Genomic DNA, 16,791 nt, shown 5'->3' on the forward strand with positions numbered 1-16,791 from the left:
CATTTTGTCATAATATTTCTTTATTCTATTTATGAAGTCAGTTTTACAGTTGTGCATCCGCTTGACTTCAAGTTATTTACAAAAGTTTATATAAAGGTTTCATGTTATATTACTTGTGTCCCTGATATAGGGTCATTCAGAAGGCATTGCTTTGTTAACTGATCAAATTAGTCAAGCCCATCAACTGTTCCCCCTTTCCTATAATCAGAATTTGCAATAATCATTCCATTCATTCTTTTCTCTATAGCATTAACAAAAGATGACCAACAGTCTCTCACCCGTACCATAATGTGTTGTCGTTTCTTCAAACCTTCTATTTGTTGCTGAAAAAGATATAAAATATCTGTGTGAAACATAATGAAATAATAGTGTACTTTAAAACCTCTAATATTTAGACTTTAAAAGAAATGTTAATGTTCCAAACTAACTATGGACCCTTTTTCTAATCTGTCTAACTTATGGAGCAAAGTCCTTCTTCAGAAGTCTGCTAGTTAGGAAATTCCTCTCCTTTTGTGGACCTTGATTATTCATTACAATGCTTACAAGAGTCTGCTGCTGGACCTTTTCCTAAGCCAAATGAATCTATAACACATCCTCAAACGCTGTTTCTTTAAGATACATCTTCATATTATTCTCCTGTCTTTACATTCAAATCTTAGATTAAAATTCCATATTCCATCTTATCTCTCTCATGCATGCTACATGCCCTTTGTACCTCATACTCTATATTTGGAGTTAGAGTTCAAATTATGAAGTTCCTCATTATACACTTTTCTCCAGCCTCGTATTATGTCCTCTGTCCTCTCATAGGGTGATGGATGAAGTTTTATATTTTACACCATACAAAAAACAGGTAAAATTATATTTGTTTATAAAATTTAATCTTGACATTTTAGATGGGACATGGGAAGACAGGAAATTCTTAACTGAATCATAACAAGCATCCCCCCAAATTTATTCTCTATTTTCTTCATAATGCAGTTTTCATTTGTTGCTGTCATTCCCAGGTATCTGTAATATTTTTATTCTTACTGTTTGTTTCATTCTCATTTATTTTGTCATCCTGATATCCATTGTTTATCTGTCAGACAGACATGGATCCTGCAAACAGTGAAATTTATCCACCTACTTTAATATAATAATTTTTAATACTCTTCATGCAACCATTGTTTATTCTTCTTCAACTATTTAATATTTATTTAGTAAGATATTTTCAGTGTAATATAGTCTTCCATCAAGAGATGTTCATATGTTTTATAAATGTTGTGGTGTAAGAATATTGTATTTTTTACAGTTAAATTTTTAACATCACTGATGTTATTGTTAAAACTCATTTATCATTACTACTTTTATGTAAATTCTCATTTCAAATTTTTGGTTTAAAATATTGTCTCTCCTATCTTCTGGCCTGAAATCTTTTAAAAAAATTATCATGTGGTACGTAGGGTTTTGTCTGAATACACACTCCAGTTCTTTATAAAAGCTGTTCTTTATGTCATCGTTCTTATCATCATTTGGAACATTCACGTTTAGAACAGTAATATCACACCAATGATCTCATAGTATCGTATATGACATGTATCATTAACAAACTATACCCTCAAAACTTACTTTAATTAAACCATATTCATACTGTAGCTTGTTTGGACTAAGCTGATGATGGATGCGTCTTGCATCTATTGCCGTCTTCACGCTGTCTCCAAGCCACAGGTTTCGTATTGCGACCTGTCACACAAAATTGTAATGGAAATACCAGTCCACCTTCTGTGACACTCTTATTGCTATTTATGCTTTTGTTGTAAAATATCATTTTAGATTTTACTTTTATCACATAGAGAATTTAAGTTTTCTATCTTTGTTTAAATTTTGTCACATAAGAGATGTGGCCTTTAAAATGAATTATGGTAAATTGAAACACTAACAATTCTTTAGAAGCATTGCATATAAAATTTCATAAAACTATGTTACAGGACTAGAAAACTGTACATAGATGTCCTTTGATAGCTGTACCATATCTTGGGCACTGTTACGAGTGGTTGGATGGACATAAAATGTCAATAAGTAGTTTATTTTTTAAACATGCCTGGAAATGGAACCCTCTTCACAAAGAAAAATATTTTTCGTACGGCTTTGAGTACATATGCTGCCTACATGGTATTTATCAATGCTGGGGGAAAGTAAGGATACTGTACTTGGAAAACAGGGAATGCAATCTATTTTGTGAGAAAGTTTCAGAAGATTCCAGCTTCTAGTAATAGCATGCCATTATTATATCTTGCAAATAAAACTAGGTTATTTTCAGAATAATACAAATTCTGGGATAAACAAGGTATGAAGGGAACAATATTTAGGGCCTAAAAGACAATAACAATGTAATTACATTTGGTAAAAATGGGGGGAAAAGTTGTGTTTCCGTGGAACATACAATGTTTCTATTCAAGTTTAATTCTTCAGTCTGGTGTATGTATGGGATAATTTTTATGTCATATGCTGATTATAAATGCTACTATCAGTCATATTTTTTGTAGAGAATTTGAATATCAGTTTCTTTAAAGCTTCCTTCCAAATAAGAGCAAGTGTAATAATTATCCATATGACATTGCAGTTGTAATCTGGTAGCAGTGGATGAAATCACCACAAACTGCTGGCTATATGTGCTGACTAAAGCTAGAAGGATGTTCCTGGAAAAGCTGTTGGTACTCACATAAGCAATAGATGTTATGGTCTTGATTCCTCCAGTACCCCCAATGATAAGCCTTATATCACCTGCTTCATCTGTAAAGACTGATGGTGCCACAGGGGACATGGAATGTTTCGTGGGTGATACAAAGTTAGCACTGGGTGTCACTGTTTCGTGCTTGCTGATTATATTTTGTTCTTTGACGTTTTCCATTACATTATTCAAAATTATTCCTGTCTTACTGGACATAAATCCTGATCCAAAACTGAAACATAAATGTGCAATGTTTACTTGATTCTTATGTAATAATACAATGACAAGCAGTGGCCACTGTTATGTCCTTCAGACCTGTCTTGATTTGCTGCCAATAAGCATTTCAGTCAACATTCAAGATCTCCACACCTGCTTGGTGCAATGTTCTGTGTAGTAGGTGGTAGCTATTCAGCTGGTCAAGATATCACTGCCTTTGAACCTGAATGTTCATCACATTAGATGGTCACTGGTACCTGTCCTGAACCAGTTTAGTTCAATCCATAACTTCACACCCTATTTCTCTGATTCATTTTAATATTGTCCCTCATCTTCACATGTGTCTCTCAAGTTTCTCTCCCCCTGAAGTTTTAAACCAATATGTTGTATATATTTACCATTTTCCATCTGAGCTCCAGACAGCATTAAGTGATAATTTTTAAAAAGAAAACTAAATACTCTTAGTTTTATTAACTATTTCTTGCAGAATGTGAGCCATTTGCTTTTTTGAAGATTTCTGTCTTTTGGGTTTTTGTACTGTGAAGTCTGGTCGATGTTATCCAACGTTTCAGAGGTCATACTACCTCCGTTATCAGGGCGATAAGTGGAGTAAGTGTTTTATCTCTCAAGAGCTACCAAGAGGATTTTTTAATGCTACAACAATAATAAATAGTTCGTAGGATATGAGGTTTTCATGTTATCTTCTGGGTTCTACAAGACTATGCTGCAACCCAGAAGATGACAGTCTTCAGTGATAAATATTGTTAGAAAATAAAGGTAAAAATCATGTTAATTTTGTACTATCTGGTGTGAATTCCTCATGAACCAGAACAGATCTCCAGTTTGATCTTTCAAATGAATGATTTCCAGTAAATTTCTTATTTCAAACTTAAAATAGGTTTTGAAAATTGTTCATTGTGTTTTTGTTTGAAACTTCAAGCTAGGCCCCTGATGGAGTCAAAAGATTGAAGAGGCCAGGTTTCAACTTTGAACTGTTGCGCCAAGAGGAAGAAGAAATTCACCTTGGCCCCAAATAACTTTTTATAGAACAGAGAATGTGTTCAATCCAGATCTTAGATAATGAGGCACTTACTTGACACTCATGCTGCTGGTTACTGAAACAGCGTCTCCATTGTGAGCAAGAACACACACATGAGTTGTTGCTGAGTCTTCAACTTCTTCCAGCTGTGGGCCATAGTAGGTAATGTCTGATATTGATTTGTTGTCATTGATCATCTGTCTTTCTTGTTCAACCACCTTTTTGGAGAGTAGGTCTTGAACTGCCTAAAGGTTAAAAAGAACGATACAGGGGACAGGGTTGAATTCACTTCACATATTCTCATCTTCATCGGTATACACTTACATTCAGAAATAAGGCTAAGTTTAGTTTTTAATTTTGTGTTTAATTTGCTTAGTTTGTGTTAACATTCACGAATAACCACAGCAGTCCAATTAAGCACACAACGTACTGTTTGAAATGTTGTTTTAGAAATATATTTAGATAGAACTAAGCAAATGGACATGTCTACAAAATTTTGGAATAATGTGTAAATATGACAAGAAATTATTTAAAAATTTGCAGGAATGAAAATGACAAACAGAAAGGAAGTTCAGGTTGTTAAAAATATGAACTCATAATGAAATGTGCAAAAAGAATTGTAACAGCATTATAAATGCACTAAAATTGTAATTATTTGTGTGGCATGATATGTGTAGAAATAACAAGGAAGTGAGCAGTTAATGAAATGTGCCAAAGTGTAAGCTGTTACATTACATTTGTAAGTGAGTGTATGATGAAGCATGAATGTCCTGAAATTTTAATTTGGCCCATTAAATTTTATTATAAGGACTCAAACATCACAGGATCTGCACCATGTATAGGCCGGCTGTATTGATTAAGTCATAAGTGTATTATGAAAGTTGTTTTAAAATGATTATGAATGGAGGCATGAAAATCGCAAAAATGATTATTATGTATCCAACTTATTTTAATGACGTACAAAAGCATTATGAAAGTCGCTAAAATATTTTTTTTTATCATTTTGCGTGCTGCAATAACAAAAGAAATTATGTTCTCAGGGGTATGCTGCCAATTTGTTAACAAGGGGCTCGCACCAGCAAGCTATATTTTCGTTTCGGTATTTGGCTTTGGCTCTCGGAGGGCTGTTACGCCACGGATTATTATATATTGCTTATATTATTATATATATTGCAGTAGGAACGGACAAGATGTATCAATATACAGTATATGGGTGCATGTATATCGATATTTTTATACTGTTTTCTCGCCCGTATAATTCGTGTTTTGCGTACCGATAACAAAGAACGCGGATAATTAACCAAAGATTAACAAGAGTTACGCGCGAAGCCCGTGCATGTGCATATTATGAAACGCGCTAAAAGCACAATGGAACACGTGCTGTCACTGGCAGAGACTGTCATGCGAAAACCTGTATTTTGTATTGGTATGAGTGACATCTGACGAAGGGTTTGAAACTACCTTCTTCCTGGTGTCATGCGGCCATTTAAGCCAGCATGTCCGGACGGCGTTAACCTGTTTTGCAGTATTCGTGTGTTTTTGGCGTTACGGATGCTACACTGGGTTCCTTCACCATTGTAAGTATTAAAAGCATATAATTTGTATTCGTTATAATTATATGTGTTCATAAACATTTCTGGGGACTAATAGGTTAGTTAATATGTGAAAGAGCAAAGTGGCATAGCTCGTACTTCATTCTGGGTTTAGAAGCATTTATTTATAAAACTTCACCATCTGTTAAAACATTTTATGTGAAGTAATTTGATAATAGTACTGTATTCTTAACGTACGGGTAGTGTAGTCAATCCGGTTCCTTCTCTGTGTGATGATGGTTTTTGTGGTTTCACAGGGTTACGCTGTGTGCCGAAATGGTCTTATATAAACGTTTATTCTTTAGTACGTTGGTCCACAAAACGTAGCAGACTGCAGTAAACATTTTTTAAGACTTTATGTTAGATCACTGAATATTTGAAACTACAGCATACAGATACTTGTTATACGTGTGCTCCAGTTGTAACCATAAATAATACTAACTGTAGGCCGTGTACAACTCACTTAACATTCAGTATATCTGCATCTTTTCCAACAGAATTTGTTTATGGGTTTCACATGATTCCCAGAATAAACAGATTGTTTCCTTGAACTGCGTTAACCAGTTAATTCTTGTCGTCGAGACGTGTTGTGTTTCCTTTGCGTAATTCCGATCGACCTTGTTCAACCTCTCTCCTTTGCTTCGTTTCTCACCACTCCTTTTCATTCTGCCTTTACCAGAAGGATGAGCTGGCACTGCCTGGAGACTTTCATAGTCGAAATTTCTTTAGATTTTACCCCTATAAATGTCACTACTCTCCCCCCATTCTCTGTCCTGTCTCATTTATTTGACTTAGAAGGGTTCAAAATTATGAGTCTGACTAAAGTAGTTGCGATCAACTGTCATTTTGTTCTCATACATGAAAGTTATTCTCTAACCTGCTTGTGTTCACTAAACTATACGTCAGTCAGAAAAAGCGTTGAGCGTAACAACAGAATATGAATTTCCTGCCTGGAAAGAAAAGCACGCGTGCGTACTTTACTTTTTACACGATTTCAGTGGTTCCTTCTGCAACATGCCAACGGTAAGTTTTTAATATAGTCGAACAGTCTTCTACTACACACACGTGTTAAAAGACTGTTCATAAATCGCATTTCGTGAAACCCGGCCAGTGGTCTCAGAATTTTCTATGAAAGACACAAAGCCACGGCCTTTGGTGAACCCACCTTAATGACATCTGCGTCTTCCGGATCACCTAGGAGCGGTCTTTTGGCGAAGGAGAGCTTAAATGCCTCGACGATGCGGTGTAGCGTAGTCACTTGCCGCGAAACAGTGGCGAAATCTTGACTGCTCATGTTGTAACCTTCCAGTATGCTAAGAATGTGCGACACAACAACCCCCCCGCTTGGGGGTGGCGTGGTGTGCATATGCAGCTTCTGCCCTCCTGCCTGCAAAGTTGTGGTCACCGCTTTGCTCCACCTTGGCCTGGTTACATACAAGGAATGTGTTGCAGATAAGTGGACCGGTGATCTCCCGAAGATCTGGCGAAACCCCCTCATACCACGCTATGGATAGTTTCGGGAGAGTGAATGGAAAGCTGCGTGCACAGTCTTTGGTGGAGGTGAGTAGCAGTTTTCACGCTCTTACCACTTTACTCCTTGTGCGTAGCTTCAGAGATAGTTTATAGTAACAAGACAGAAACCCAGCAGGTTGTTACAGATTTTATAAATAGGTTCTATTTGTCATGTATGGACTGGAGTGGGAATTGCTGCTACACTTTTATTCCAGATAAGTCTTTGCCCCTCCAAGAGTCTCCAAGCATTATACTCATTAAATTAAATTAAGAGTGAGTTGTTTGTTTTAACATTACGAACGTGGGATCCATTTTAACGGTTTGGATAAATATATAGAATACTATGCTCAGAATATTTCGTTCATAGGTGTTAACTAACTGAAACAAACAGTGTACTTACTTGTATTTGGCGAGGTCCTTCATGCGTAGTAATCCTCCAGAGCTCTTTACATCATCGACCAAAGCTTTCGCCAGAGTTCCGTTGTATAATGAATCTGCCCCTTGCGTGGCGACAACCCGCAGTGTTCTCGCAAGCCTTACGTTCTTCATCACGTCGCCCGCTTGCAACAGCTCCCCAGTTCCAGGTCTGGTAAATGTTTTCCTGCGGACAGGAGAGGAAATTGCTATATAATGTTGACTCTGTGCATATGCACCATACCATTTAGGCAGCTGCGTCACGGTTCAATAGACTTCAGTCCTTGAGGAATGATATTCCACTGTCGATCGTGTGGGAACCAGAACTCCAGCAGTCTAATCTGTAGCAATCATTTTGATGACTCACGGACTTGTTTCTTCTCGTTTCGCACAGACTACCGTTTCATAATTTCAAGTGCAGGATCCATATGTGGTATTTGTTATCACCAGTGGAACTACACTTTTAAATTTTCTCATTAACATAGAACACTCATTACCTCAACGCCGGGTCAGCGAGGACGACGTCCTGGAATTTGTGAAGAAATTTTGCCAAGTTTTCTGACATCGCAACTCCCTGTTCACACAGTTGGATTGCAGTTTCCACAAGTTCCGACCATGGGAGAACCCCAAACTTCTTATGCGCCTCCCACAGACCGATTAGCTCTCCGGGAACAGCGACCAGCCATCCTCCTGTGCAAAACAGCAACAGAATTTCTTTCCCATGTTTCGTCGCCTTTCAATTTGTCTTGCTTTCCTCAGTGTGCATGAAATGCGGAGGTCGTGTTCGTTCATTAGTCCACATTTCTCACGTCGAATATTACTCATTGAATTTTAATTGTGTATAGTTTTCATGTGTCTACAAGAAAAATGCGACGATTTTAAGCGCTACTTTTCATGACGATTCAATCGCCATTAATTGTTCTTTTCAAACATGGCTCACCGGTTCAGACAAAAATTAACTCCAGACATAAAACAGTATACTATAGTTCATGGCTAAGCAGTGGAACATCTGTAGTTTAATTACCTTTGAACAATACGTCTGTATTATAAATAACAGTAGGAATTGAAAGATTAAAGATAGCTGTCATCTGGGTTGTTGCGCCGTGTAGTCTCGTAGAAGTTTATCAATGTTTCAGAGTCCTTGCTGCCTCTATCATCAGGGCGATCATAGCCTCTGAAACGTCGGTACATTTTTACCAGACTACACGGTGGAACAATCCAGAAAAAAACCCATCATCAGCCTCACTGCCTTGAAAACCTCAAATTCTACTTAGAAATTAAAAAGTTCGTGTCCGGAGTAGCCTCCAGTGGCATAATATCCGTATGGAATTTCGTGATTATTTGACCGTTCATGAGTTATTATACGACAGAACGTATGGTTCGTAAGACCTCTGATAGATAGCATTACAACCTCTCAGGACAGACAAGGATAGGACGCGCCCTTAAGTCGTCCTACACTTGCGCTGAAGCATAAAGAAAATAAAAACATTAAGAAAAAGGAAAATCTAGCCTACGCTGCGTAGTAAACGGAGTTGTTCAAGTAGGCACCAAGCTATGCCGTGGGGGAGTGGATGGAAAACTCCATGCATTCTTAACCTCTGCACTCCGATTGTTGTTTGCGAGAGGAAGGAACCTAGTACCCATTGGTTAGGAGGTTGGATGGGCCTCAGAAGCGGTCTGGACATTGTGACGAAGAGAGAACTTCTGTCCTGTCGGGAATCGAAATCCGGCCCTCCAGCGCGTAGCTCTATCACTACATTAAACATAGCATATGCACAATTCATTTCTGGCTTTTGGATGATGGATTTGCTACCTATCTTTCTGAAAGGAACACCAATATTTCACATTGTTTCGGAATTCCATTATAAGCTTTCTGCGCAACCGAGTTTTTTGTACGTAAGAGAGGCCTACCTCGACCCTGCCTCGTAGTATCGTCTTGAAACATGTCCCTGGACGCCCTAGCAGGGACAGATACGCTAGCGTCCAAGGCGAGAACAGTGCGACTGGATCTCTGGTATATCAGCATGAAAATACCTCCCCCCAAACCACTCCGCAGGGGGTCAGAGACCCCTTGACAGAGCAGCACTGCGACTGCAGCATCCACAGCGGATCCTCCCTTCTCGAGAACTGACCTGTAAAAACGCAGTGATTTAACCCACCTCTCAGAACATGGAACAAGACTGCATGAATTTGTATTTGTTAGGAAAATGACTTATAAAATGTCAGATTCGGTGGTAAAGGGATCTGTAGCGAAACTTGTGTGTGGATATAGACCTCTTCACGTGTTAAACTTGGCGTTACACTTTAAGGAAATGGCGTGATTACGTTTGGGAATAAAAGACTGAGAAATACATTTGGATTAGTAAAGATAAGTAACAAAGAAGTGGATGAAACTGCATAGTGCGGGACTTCATAATTTGTATTCTTCGCCTAATATTAAGTTGATTAAATCACGAAAATGGCGACTTTAAATGTGCGTACACAGTATTTGAGTCTAATTACCTCACTGGAAGAGACCTCCTGTGAGACATTGATGTCTGTGGCAAAATAATACATTGATTCTATAAAACCTTAATTTGAAAATTTAAATTGGATTTAACTGGCTCTTCTTCGGTAGTGAACTTTAGTAGACAAGGTGATGAAACTTTGAGTTTCGTAACAGAATAAATTTTTTGACTGTCAGAAACTATAAATTACTCGTACCGTGAAAGGGATCTTTGTACCTGCCAATGGGTGGACAGACTGTGGAGTCGGCGCTGACAGCTGCTCGGGTGTAGTGCCCTTCCTTCGAGTATGACGGAGGCAGGTCTGTCACTGGGTCAGACCTAGCAAGGAGGATGACCACTCCCCAAGTTATGGTTATTACGATCACGAAAAGTGCGCACACCAAGACGGCCTCAACCAACCGCTTTTGGTGTTTCTCGATCGAGCCCCGGCTGTAACAAATAGGGCTAGGTATCACTTCGGCACAATCGAAAGCGTTCGGCGACCAAGGCAAAATTAGTATGCCTATGTTTGCAGACTGTTTTCATTAGGTATATTCTTCTTTCTTTATTGTGTTTTCATTTAGATGGAAACTGCAACATTAACAGCATTTTGGGAATTCATAATAGATGACAAGAGTGACGGATAAAAATGTTTTAAATACAATTTTGCGAAACTGAGAAAGCACACTGTAAAATAAATATGAAATATATCGACACAGCAGCGCAGGTCGAGGGGCTTTGTCTGAGCATCGCCTCACGAAGGCCAATGGAGGGAGTGGCCTTGCCACAGGATGGAGGTTAGGGTCAGCTTCACGATCTGACGAACTTTTTCCACTACGATGGACCTTTTACCCAGTGTATTAGGAGTCTGGCTAGATGGCCCTCACGACCGCTGTGGACTTTGTGGCGATGTGGAAAATCGACTACTTTATCAACTGCTGTTGAATATACAGAAATCTGTTTAAATTTATACATCCTAGCAGACTTTGATTTAGTTTGCATCAGGCAGCTTGAGAAACTGTGTTATGTACCACTGGTAACTATATATAACACCTACTTTAATATATCTGAGTTTGTCCTCAGGGTTATGTACTACTCTCAGAATAAAGTACTTTTTTCCTAAGCAGCTGGTATTTGTAATATAGACATACTGTGCTTTCTGTGAGGAAGAAACTGAGTTTGTAAATATTTAGATGAAATTCGTGCTTCAAATGGTTGAAAGAAGAAGCCACGAAAAAGAACGAAGACAACGAGAGAAACGAAAAGGTAAAAATTAAAGAAAAATTGGCACAAAGAAAACAGATAAAAAAAGAAGACAGAATGACAATGAAAGTAGCAAAGAAGTAATCAACATATGATGTGAAGCCTTCACGGCGGCTTTCATTAATAAAGTCTTCTCGGGCTATCAGCCGTGTTAGATGGCGATTAAGACTTATTAAAGTAATCAACATACTCACCCATCTTGCGTTGCGTTAAGACACAGCCTCTTTCCGCTTTCATCTGTAACGAATGCGCCATAATCGTGGTTAGATTCTTCAGAAACAAGACGTTCCCTTTCGTGTGCCATCTACACAAGCAGCTGTCGTCCTTCCATCCCAAATCCCAGATAACAAATAGCCACTGAATATATCAAGAGTCGCTTCCTCCAGATAATATTGTTTATTTACGGTCCGAATTCTAATGTAGTATAAACAGTATAAGAAAGATGTGAATAATTTACGGTTCGCGGTCCATATACGGTCCTCGAGCATTGAGAAATATTATTCAAGTACTTCCTTAGCGTTGATATTGCTTATAAAATATCTTTATTTTATTCTCAAAGAAAGTATTGTTGTATGATAAAGCGTTTGTTACTTCTACAAACGTTTAAAAAAAAATTTCGTATAAATGCCATGACATTAGACGGCATGTCACCGTTATTCTTCTTAGATAAGAAATAAAGATTGTTGAAACATTGCATTTGAAAAATTACAGACATGGTGTCGTTTGTAAAACTAAGACAGTATGATAATGCACATTGGATATCCTCACAGAAGTAGAAGGAATGAAATTCAAGTGTACAAAAAGTGTTTAGTTTAAGTTGAAATTAATGTACATGTTGGTACCAGTATTTTCTCTGTACTAAACCACCACTGCACCTCCGTTAGTCGCCAGAGTTGCGTTAGCTCACGGCGCTTTGCCTCCACGCCCTCTGCTCGCTTTCTTGGCCTGATACTTAGGCACGTGGCATCATGAGAATGTGTGATCCCAGGAGAGGTGAAAAGAAAAATTATTGTTCTTTTATCCAAATATTTTTGACAGTGAATGCTGAGATCATTGTTGTAACACGTAGTAAAAATGGTAACCGAGGATGATGTTGGAAAGGCGAACCGATGGCATTGTTTTAACTTCGAATATCATTTTTGCTTTGTTATTCCTTTCGAGTAAGCGTGGTGTAAGTCTGCCATTTCTTTGAACCGTGGTTCTCATCGAAAAAACCTGCTTACGTCACCAACCGTGATATGGCATTGGAATTTCGGTGCACTTCAAATTGTACACCTTTCAAACCTTCTTACGACTGCCGAAACAATTTTATGAAAACGACGAGGAGGAACATTTGTCAGTTTAGTTGGACTGCTGGCCGAGATTTCAAAGTACGAACCAGGGGTAGCAAGCAGTATGTTGTATATCCCACTCATTTCATACCTCAGGTATAAAATTACATCGCCGTGACTGTGCGACAACTTCTCTGGCAAATCTGTGCGGCGGTTGCTCGAAACACGAGTTTGCAGGCGCTAGCAGTATTTTGCAGAGGTCCGTTATACGTAAAGTATTTTCTCATGACATTTGTACTTCGTTCTTGTTAGCCTGCATTCATATTTTACACACAAAGATAGCATCACAAGGGCCTAGTGGCTATTCGGTATTTGTACTCACTTATTAATGAAATGGCTTAAGCAGTTGCATGGATTTTCGAGGTTGGAAAGAAGCCATAAGAGTAGGGCCACATAAAAGAGTCCTGATCTTTTAGTGGCATAGACATAAAAATAAATGTATCTTACGGAAATGTGGTGAGAGGGTGTGGAATGGATTAAACTGGCTCAGGATAAGGAACATTGATAGGCTTCTAACCACTCCTGTGTGGTTGGGCGTGGTGTCGAGAAGACGTACAGGTACTTCGGGGATTTTTCAATGTTTATAGTTAATTAAACCAAAGGAAATCTGGAAAATAGACTAGGATTATTATTAGAGCTCCAAAGACTGGGTACACTTTTACACATGAATATAAATTCTTGAAGTCATATTTCTCTCTAAGCTGCACATACGAGTATAATCAACGTCTGACAGAAATCGCCCCGGGGCGCCCTGCCCTACATGCTCTTGGGTTATTCGGAACGGGGTTAGGTGTCAGGCATGGATGTTTGTGTATGCATAACTGCCATAGCACAATCTGTTTAACCTCGAATTCTCACCCAGAGGCCCAGAATCGCCCATAGTCCACGTGAAATAGGTAGTACACAGTGACACTGGGTTAGGTTTTCTCCCTGACACTCCACTGATGGGCTCGTTAGCGGCCTCAGTTTCACAGACGTCACACCCCATCGCAACATTAAGGTGGCTCGTTTTACGACTCTGACAGAGCGCTGTGGCGTCGAAGGTCGATAGGTAATTGAGCGGTTGTGGTCACGGTCCCGACATTTTCTTGGAGGAACCAAGGAAAACCACGAAGAACCTTAGCCATGAGTCTGTCTCCGGACCAAGATCTGAACCTGGGATATCCCGAATACGAAGCATGAGTGCTTCGAACGGGATGTTCGGTGTCTGACGTGAAGCAGAATTCTAAGAAGAACGAGCAATATGTAGAGAAAAGTGCAGTAATAATGAAAAAAGAATTGGGAGAAGAAAAAATGAAAGAGAGGGGGAAGGAGAACGAACGAGTTCAGAGACAAAGAGAACTTAAAATTAAATTTGCCGCACAAGATTCTTAACGTTAAAGTTACCAAAGAATAAACTTCGAAGTTCGATTAGCAGTCATTTTCTCCACATCCTGTTTCCATTGCTGATACAGCTAGGCAGTTGCTTGTCGTTCCAGTACTTTTTGGTATAATACGAGGGTGAGTCAAATGAAAACCGTAAAACTGAGATAAAAATTCGAAATATCGCGCCATTGTCCTATAAGTTGGCAGACATGTTACCAATGCTATAAAGAGTATCCTATAGGTGGTAGTATAATGCAGACAAACATATCGCCATCACAGTGCCAATTTGAAAATGGCTGCTCCACTAGTTACGTGCACGAAAGGAGAACAACGTTCTGTAATTCGTTTTTTGATCAGTGAAGAATCTTGAAGAATCATCTTCGACCTGCAGTCAGATCAAAGCGACGTGGACTTTTGACTAGAGGTGTCCTTGACATGACAATGCTCGGCCCCATACTGCCCGTGCAACAGTTGCAACAATCCAAGACTTGCACTTTGAGTGTCTTCCACATCCGCCATACTCACAAGACCTAGCCCCAAGTGATTACGACATGTTTGGGCCACTCAAAGAGGCGATGGGAGGAAAGAAGTTCCGTTCTGACGAAGAGATACAGCAGGCGGTGCATGAGTGGTTGCGCAGACAACCACAAGAATTTTTTTCTAGAGGAATCCATACACTTCGTAAACGCTGGAGGGCCTGTATTGAACGAAATGGAGACTATGTAGAAAAATGATATAGTTGTGTACCGCTTTCACTCAATAAATTAAATTTAAAAAAAAAATTACGGTTTTCATTTGACTCACCCTCGTACTTAGTCGTCACATTCTCGCGTTAAACCAAACAGGAAGCTGACTAATAGCCACAAGTTGCGTGTTGGTATTACCAGAAGTACGTCCTTCCGTTGTGTTCCCATACTTAAAACCGCACATCAACTAATCTCTTTAAGACCTTGAATTTGCATCAAGATTACTGAGGAGCTCCAGCGCTATCACTAGAGATGTGTGCGAGGAGGGAAACGGTCTGATAATGTAACAGGAACAGGAAGTTTGGTCAGTCCGAAATATTGTAGTTGAAAATACAATACATTGTGCTAAGTCACTGACGTGACTTTTTAGTAAAGTTCGCTGGACGAAACAGCTCCGAGCGTTGGTGACTGTTACAAACACACTGTAACCGGCCGGACCTTGTTTTGATGTCCTTGCGCCTACTCTGCTTTTATTGTTCTTGATATCAAATATGTCTACAAGTGTGTACTCGACTTCTGTTGATACGGGTTGCGTGGGCAGGCCGTGGTGGAGTTTCTCGCGATGGTTACTACTGTAACATAGGTCCCTATTCCACGTATTGGTATTAAGCTGTTGTAATATGAAAGCGCCTTCACATGTGTGTGTTGCGTTGTAGATGCCAATGTTAGGTTTGGCATTGATATTGCTTATATAGCTTATGATGAAACACTTTCCATATGATGTCATTTCCTGTAACGAGATCACTGTTGCTTCTGATGGAAGTTATCCCGTCAGGCAACTTGTCCAAAAAAATTGGTTGGTTCTCTGGGGTTTGAACCCAGAGAGGGGGGGGGCGCTTCGGCTGAAGGCCTCTGCGGCTTGGGGGGGGGAGATCACTTCAGCTGAGGGCCTCCGTGATCGGGGGTGGCGGGCCTTGCCCCTATTGAATTATAATCTGGCATTCGCCTTACAACTGAGGAAAAGCACGGAAAACCTCAGTAAGGGTAGCCGAGTGGTCAGACCACTCGTTGCGCCGACTTGGCCGTCTTTTGGGGACAGCCTCGGCTGGCCTGCTGAACCTCAGTCCCCCTCGGTGGCCCTTGGATGACCTCTGACAGCCCTCGTTCGGCACAAGTGCCTCTCGAGTTGCCGGACTAAGGGGTTCCCCACACCAGCTAACTTCGAGTCAAATCTCGCAGTCTATACTAATTTTCGAAGGGTATGTATAGGCTTTCCCAAATGGACCTCCCATGACCAAGAGTTCCTGGTTTCTTTTTTCCTGCGTCAAGGATCTACTGTCTCCACACTTAGGTACGGTGGAGGTTGGAGGGTAGCGAGCCGCTTGGCAGGAACGCGATTGTAACTAACAACAGAAAACTTATGTAGGCTACCCGCCGCGCTAGCAGAACGAACCTGTCGGTTAAAATCAACTCACTACCTCCTCGCGGGATACAATCAAAATCAGCAGTGTGTAGCCTAGTGTAACTTATCTTGAGTGCAACTACGACAATGAAAGACGTTTCTGATCAGCGCTGTGTTCCGTAGAAGGCCACTGTTGGATCCATACCATGATTTACATAAACATACTGCGGTGTTGAGGAGAGAGTGAGAAGAAGTTGCTGAAGAAACAGGAAAGGATGTTGAGTTGGAATTTTGTTAAATAGCTTCCATATTATCAAGTTCGTTCGCATAAAATTTACATACATCCCGAATTAGTTGCAAATATTTTCCGGCGAACCATAATCATTTTGCTATGGCACAGATCCCACACCGTTAAAATAATTCAGAAATCTTTCTGTAATAAGAGACATGTATAATTGAAAGTGTAAATATTATTATGACAACATTGGGTGGCTCGATTCATAGGCGATGACTAATCAAGGGGAACAGAGGCCGCTTGATCTAAAAGTGCAGACGTGCCTGGAACAGTATGTCTTTGTTCAACTCTCGTGTTTCGCCACCGCGTGCGAGCAACATCCACGGTTGAACAAGCAAATGAAATCGCAAGGCATTTCATTTCCCAGACAGTCTGGGCATAAGATGAGAAGCGATGCTGTGCTGGTCCAGAACGAATTTGCTCTGTAATATGTACTGTATTATGTACATTGAACCCTCCTCCTAAATAATTATGTAC

The 16,791-nt window shown here is 39.7% G+C and overlaps 2 protein-coding genes across 6 annotated transcripts in view; one reads left to right on the plus strand and one right to left on the minus strand.

The window, feature by feature from the left end:
- Positions 1-5: 5 nt before the first annotated feature.
- LOC110833286 (scoloptoxin SSD14) lies at positions 6-11,591 on the minus strand. Its single transcript, XM_022071150.2, has 10 exons — positions 11,430-11,591; positions 10,210-10,422; positions 9,398-9,618; positions 7,984-8,176; positions 7,473-7,673; positions 6,726-6,984; positions 4,023-4,213; positions 2,705-2,945; positions 1,612-1,725; positions 6-323 (listed from the first exon to the last, which is right to left on the minus strand). Exons 1-10 carry the CDS (start codon positions 11,537-11,539, stop codon positions 168-170), a joined length of 1,899 nt encoding a protein of 632 aa, XP_021926842.1. The 5' UTR covers positions 11,540-11,591; the 3' UTR covers positions 6-167.
- Positions 5,374-16,791, plus strand: part of LOC110833305 (uncharacterized) — a 78,800-nt gene continuing 67,382 nt past the window's right edge. For 2 of the 5 annotated variants that reach the window (XM_087349245.1, XM_087349252.1), the window contains exons 1-2: positions 5,377-5,545; positions 7,013-7,120. In XM_087349245.1, the coding sequence (XP_087205371.1) occupies positions 7,067-7,120 (54 nt within the window). In that variant the 5' untranslated portion in view covers positions 5,377-5,545; positions 7,013-7,066. Of the gene's footprint in view, positions 5,546-7,012; positions 7,121-16,791 lie in introns of those variants that run through there. The other 3 variants (XM_087349254.1, XM_087349248.1, XM_087349251.1) reach the window with 3 other exon arrangements.

Source organism: Zootermopsis nevadensis, unplaced genomic scaffold (genome assembly GCF_977971745.1).
Source record: "Zootermopsis nevadensis isolate Lab colony 2312 unplaced genomic scaffold, Znev_1.0 Znev_ptg000015l, whole genome shotgun sequence".
NCBI lineage: Eukaryota > Metazoa > Arthropoda > Insecta > Blattodea > Termopsidae > Zootermopsis > Zootermopsis nevadensis.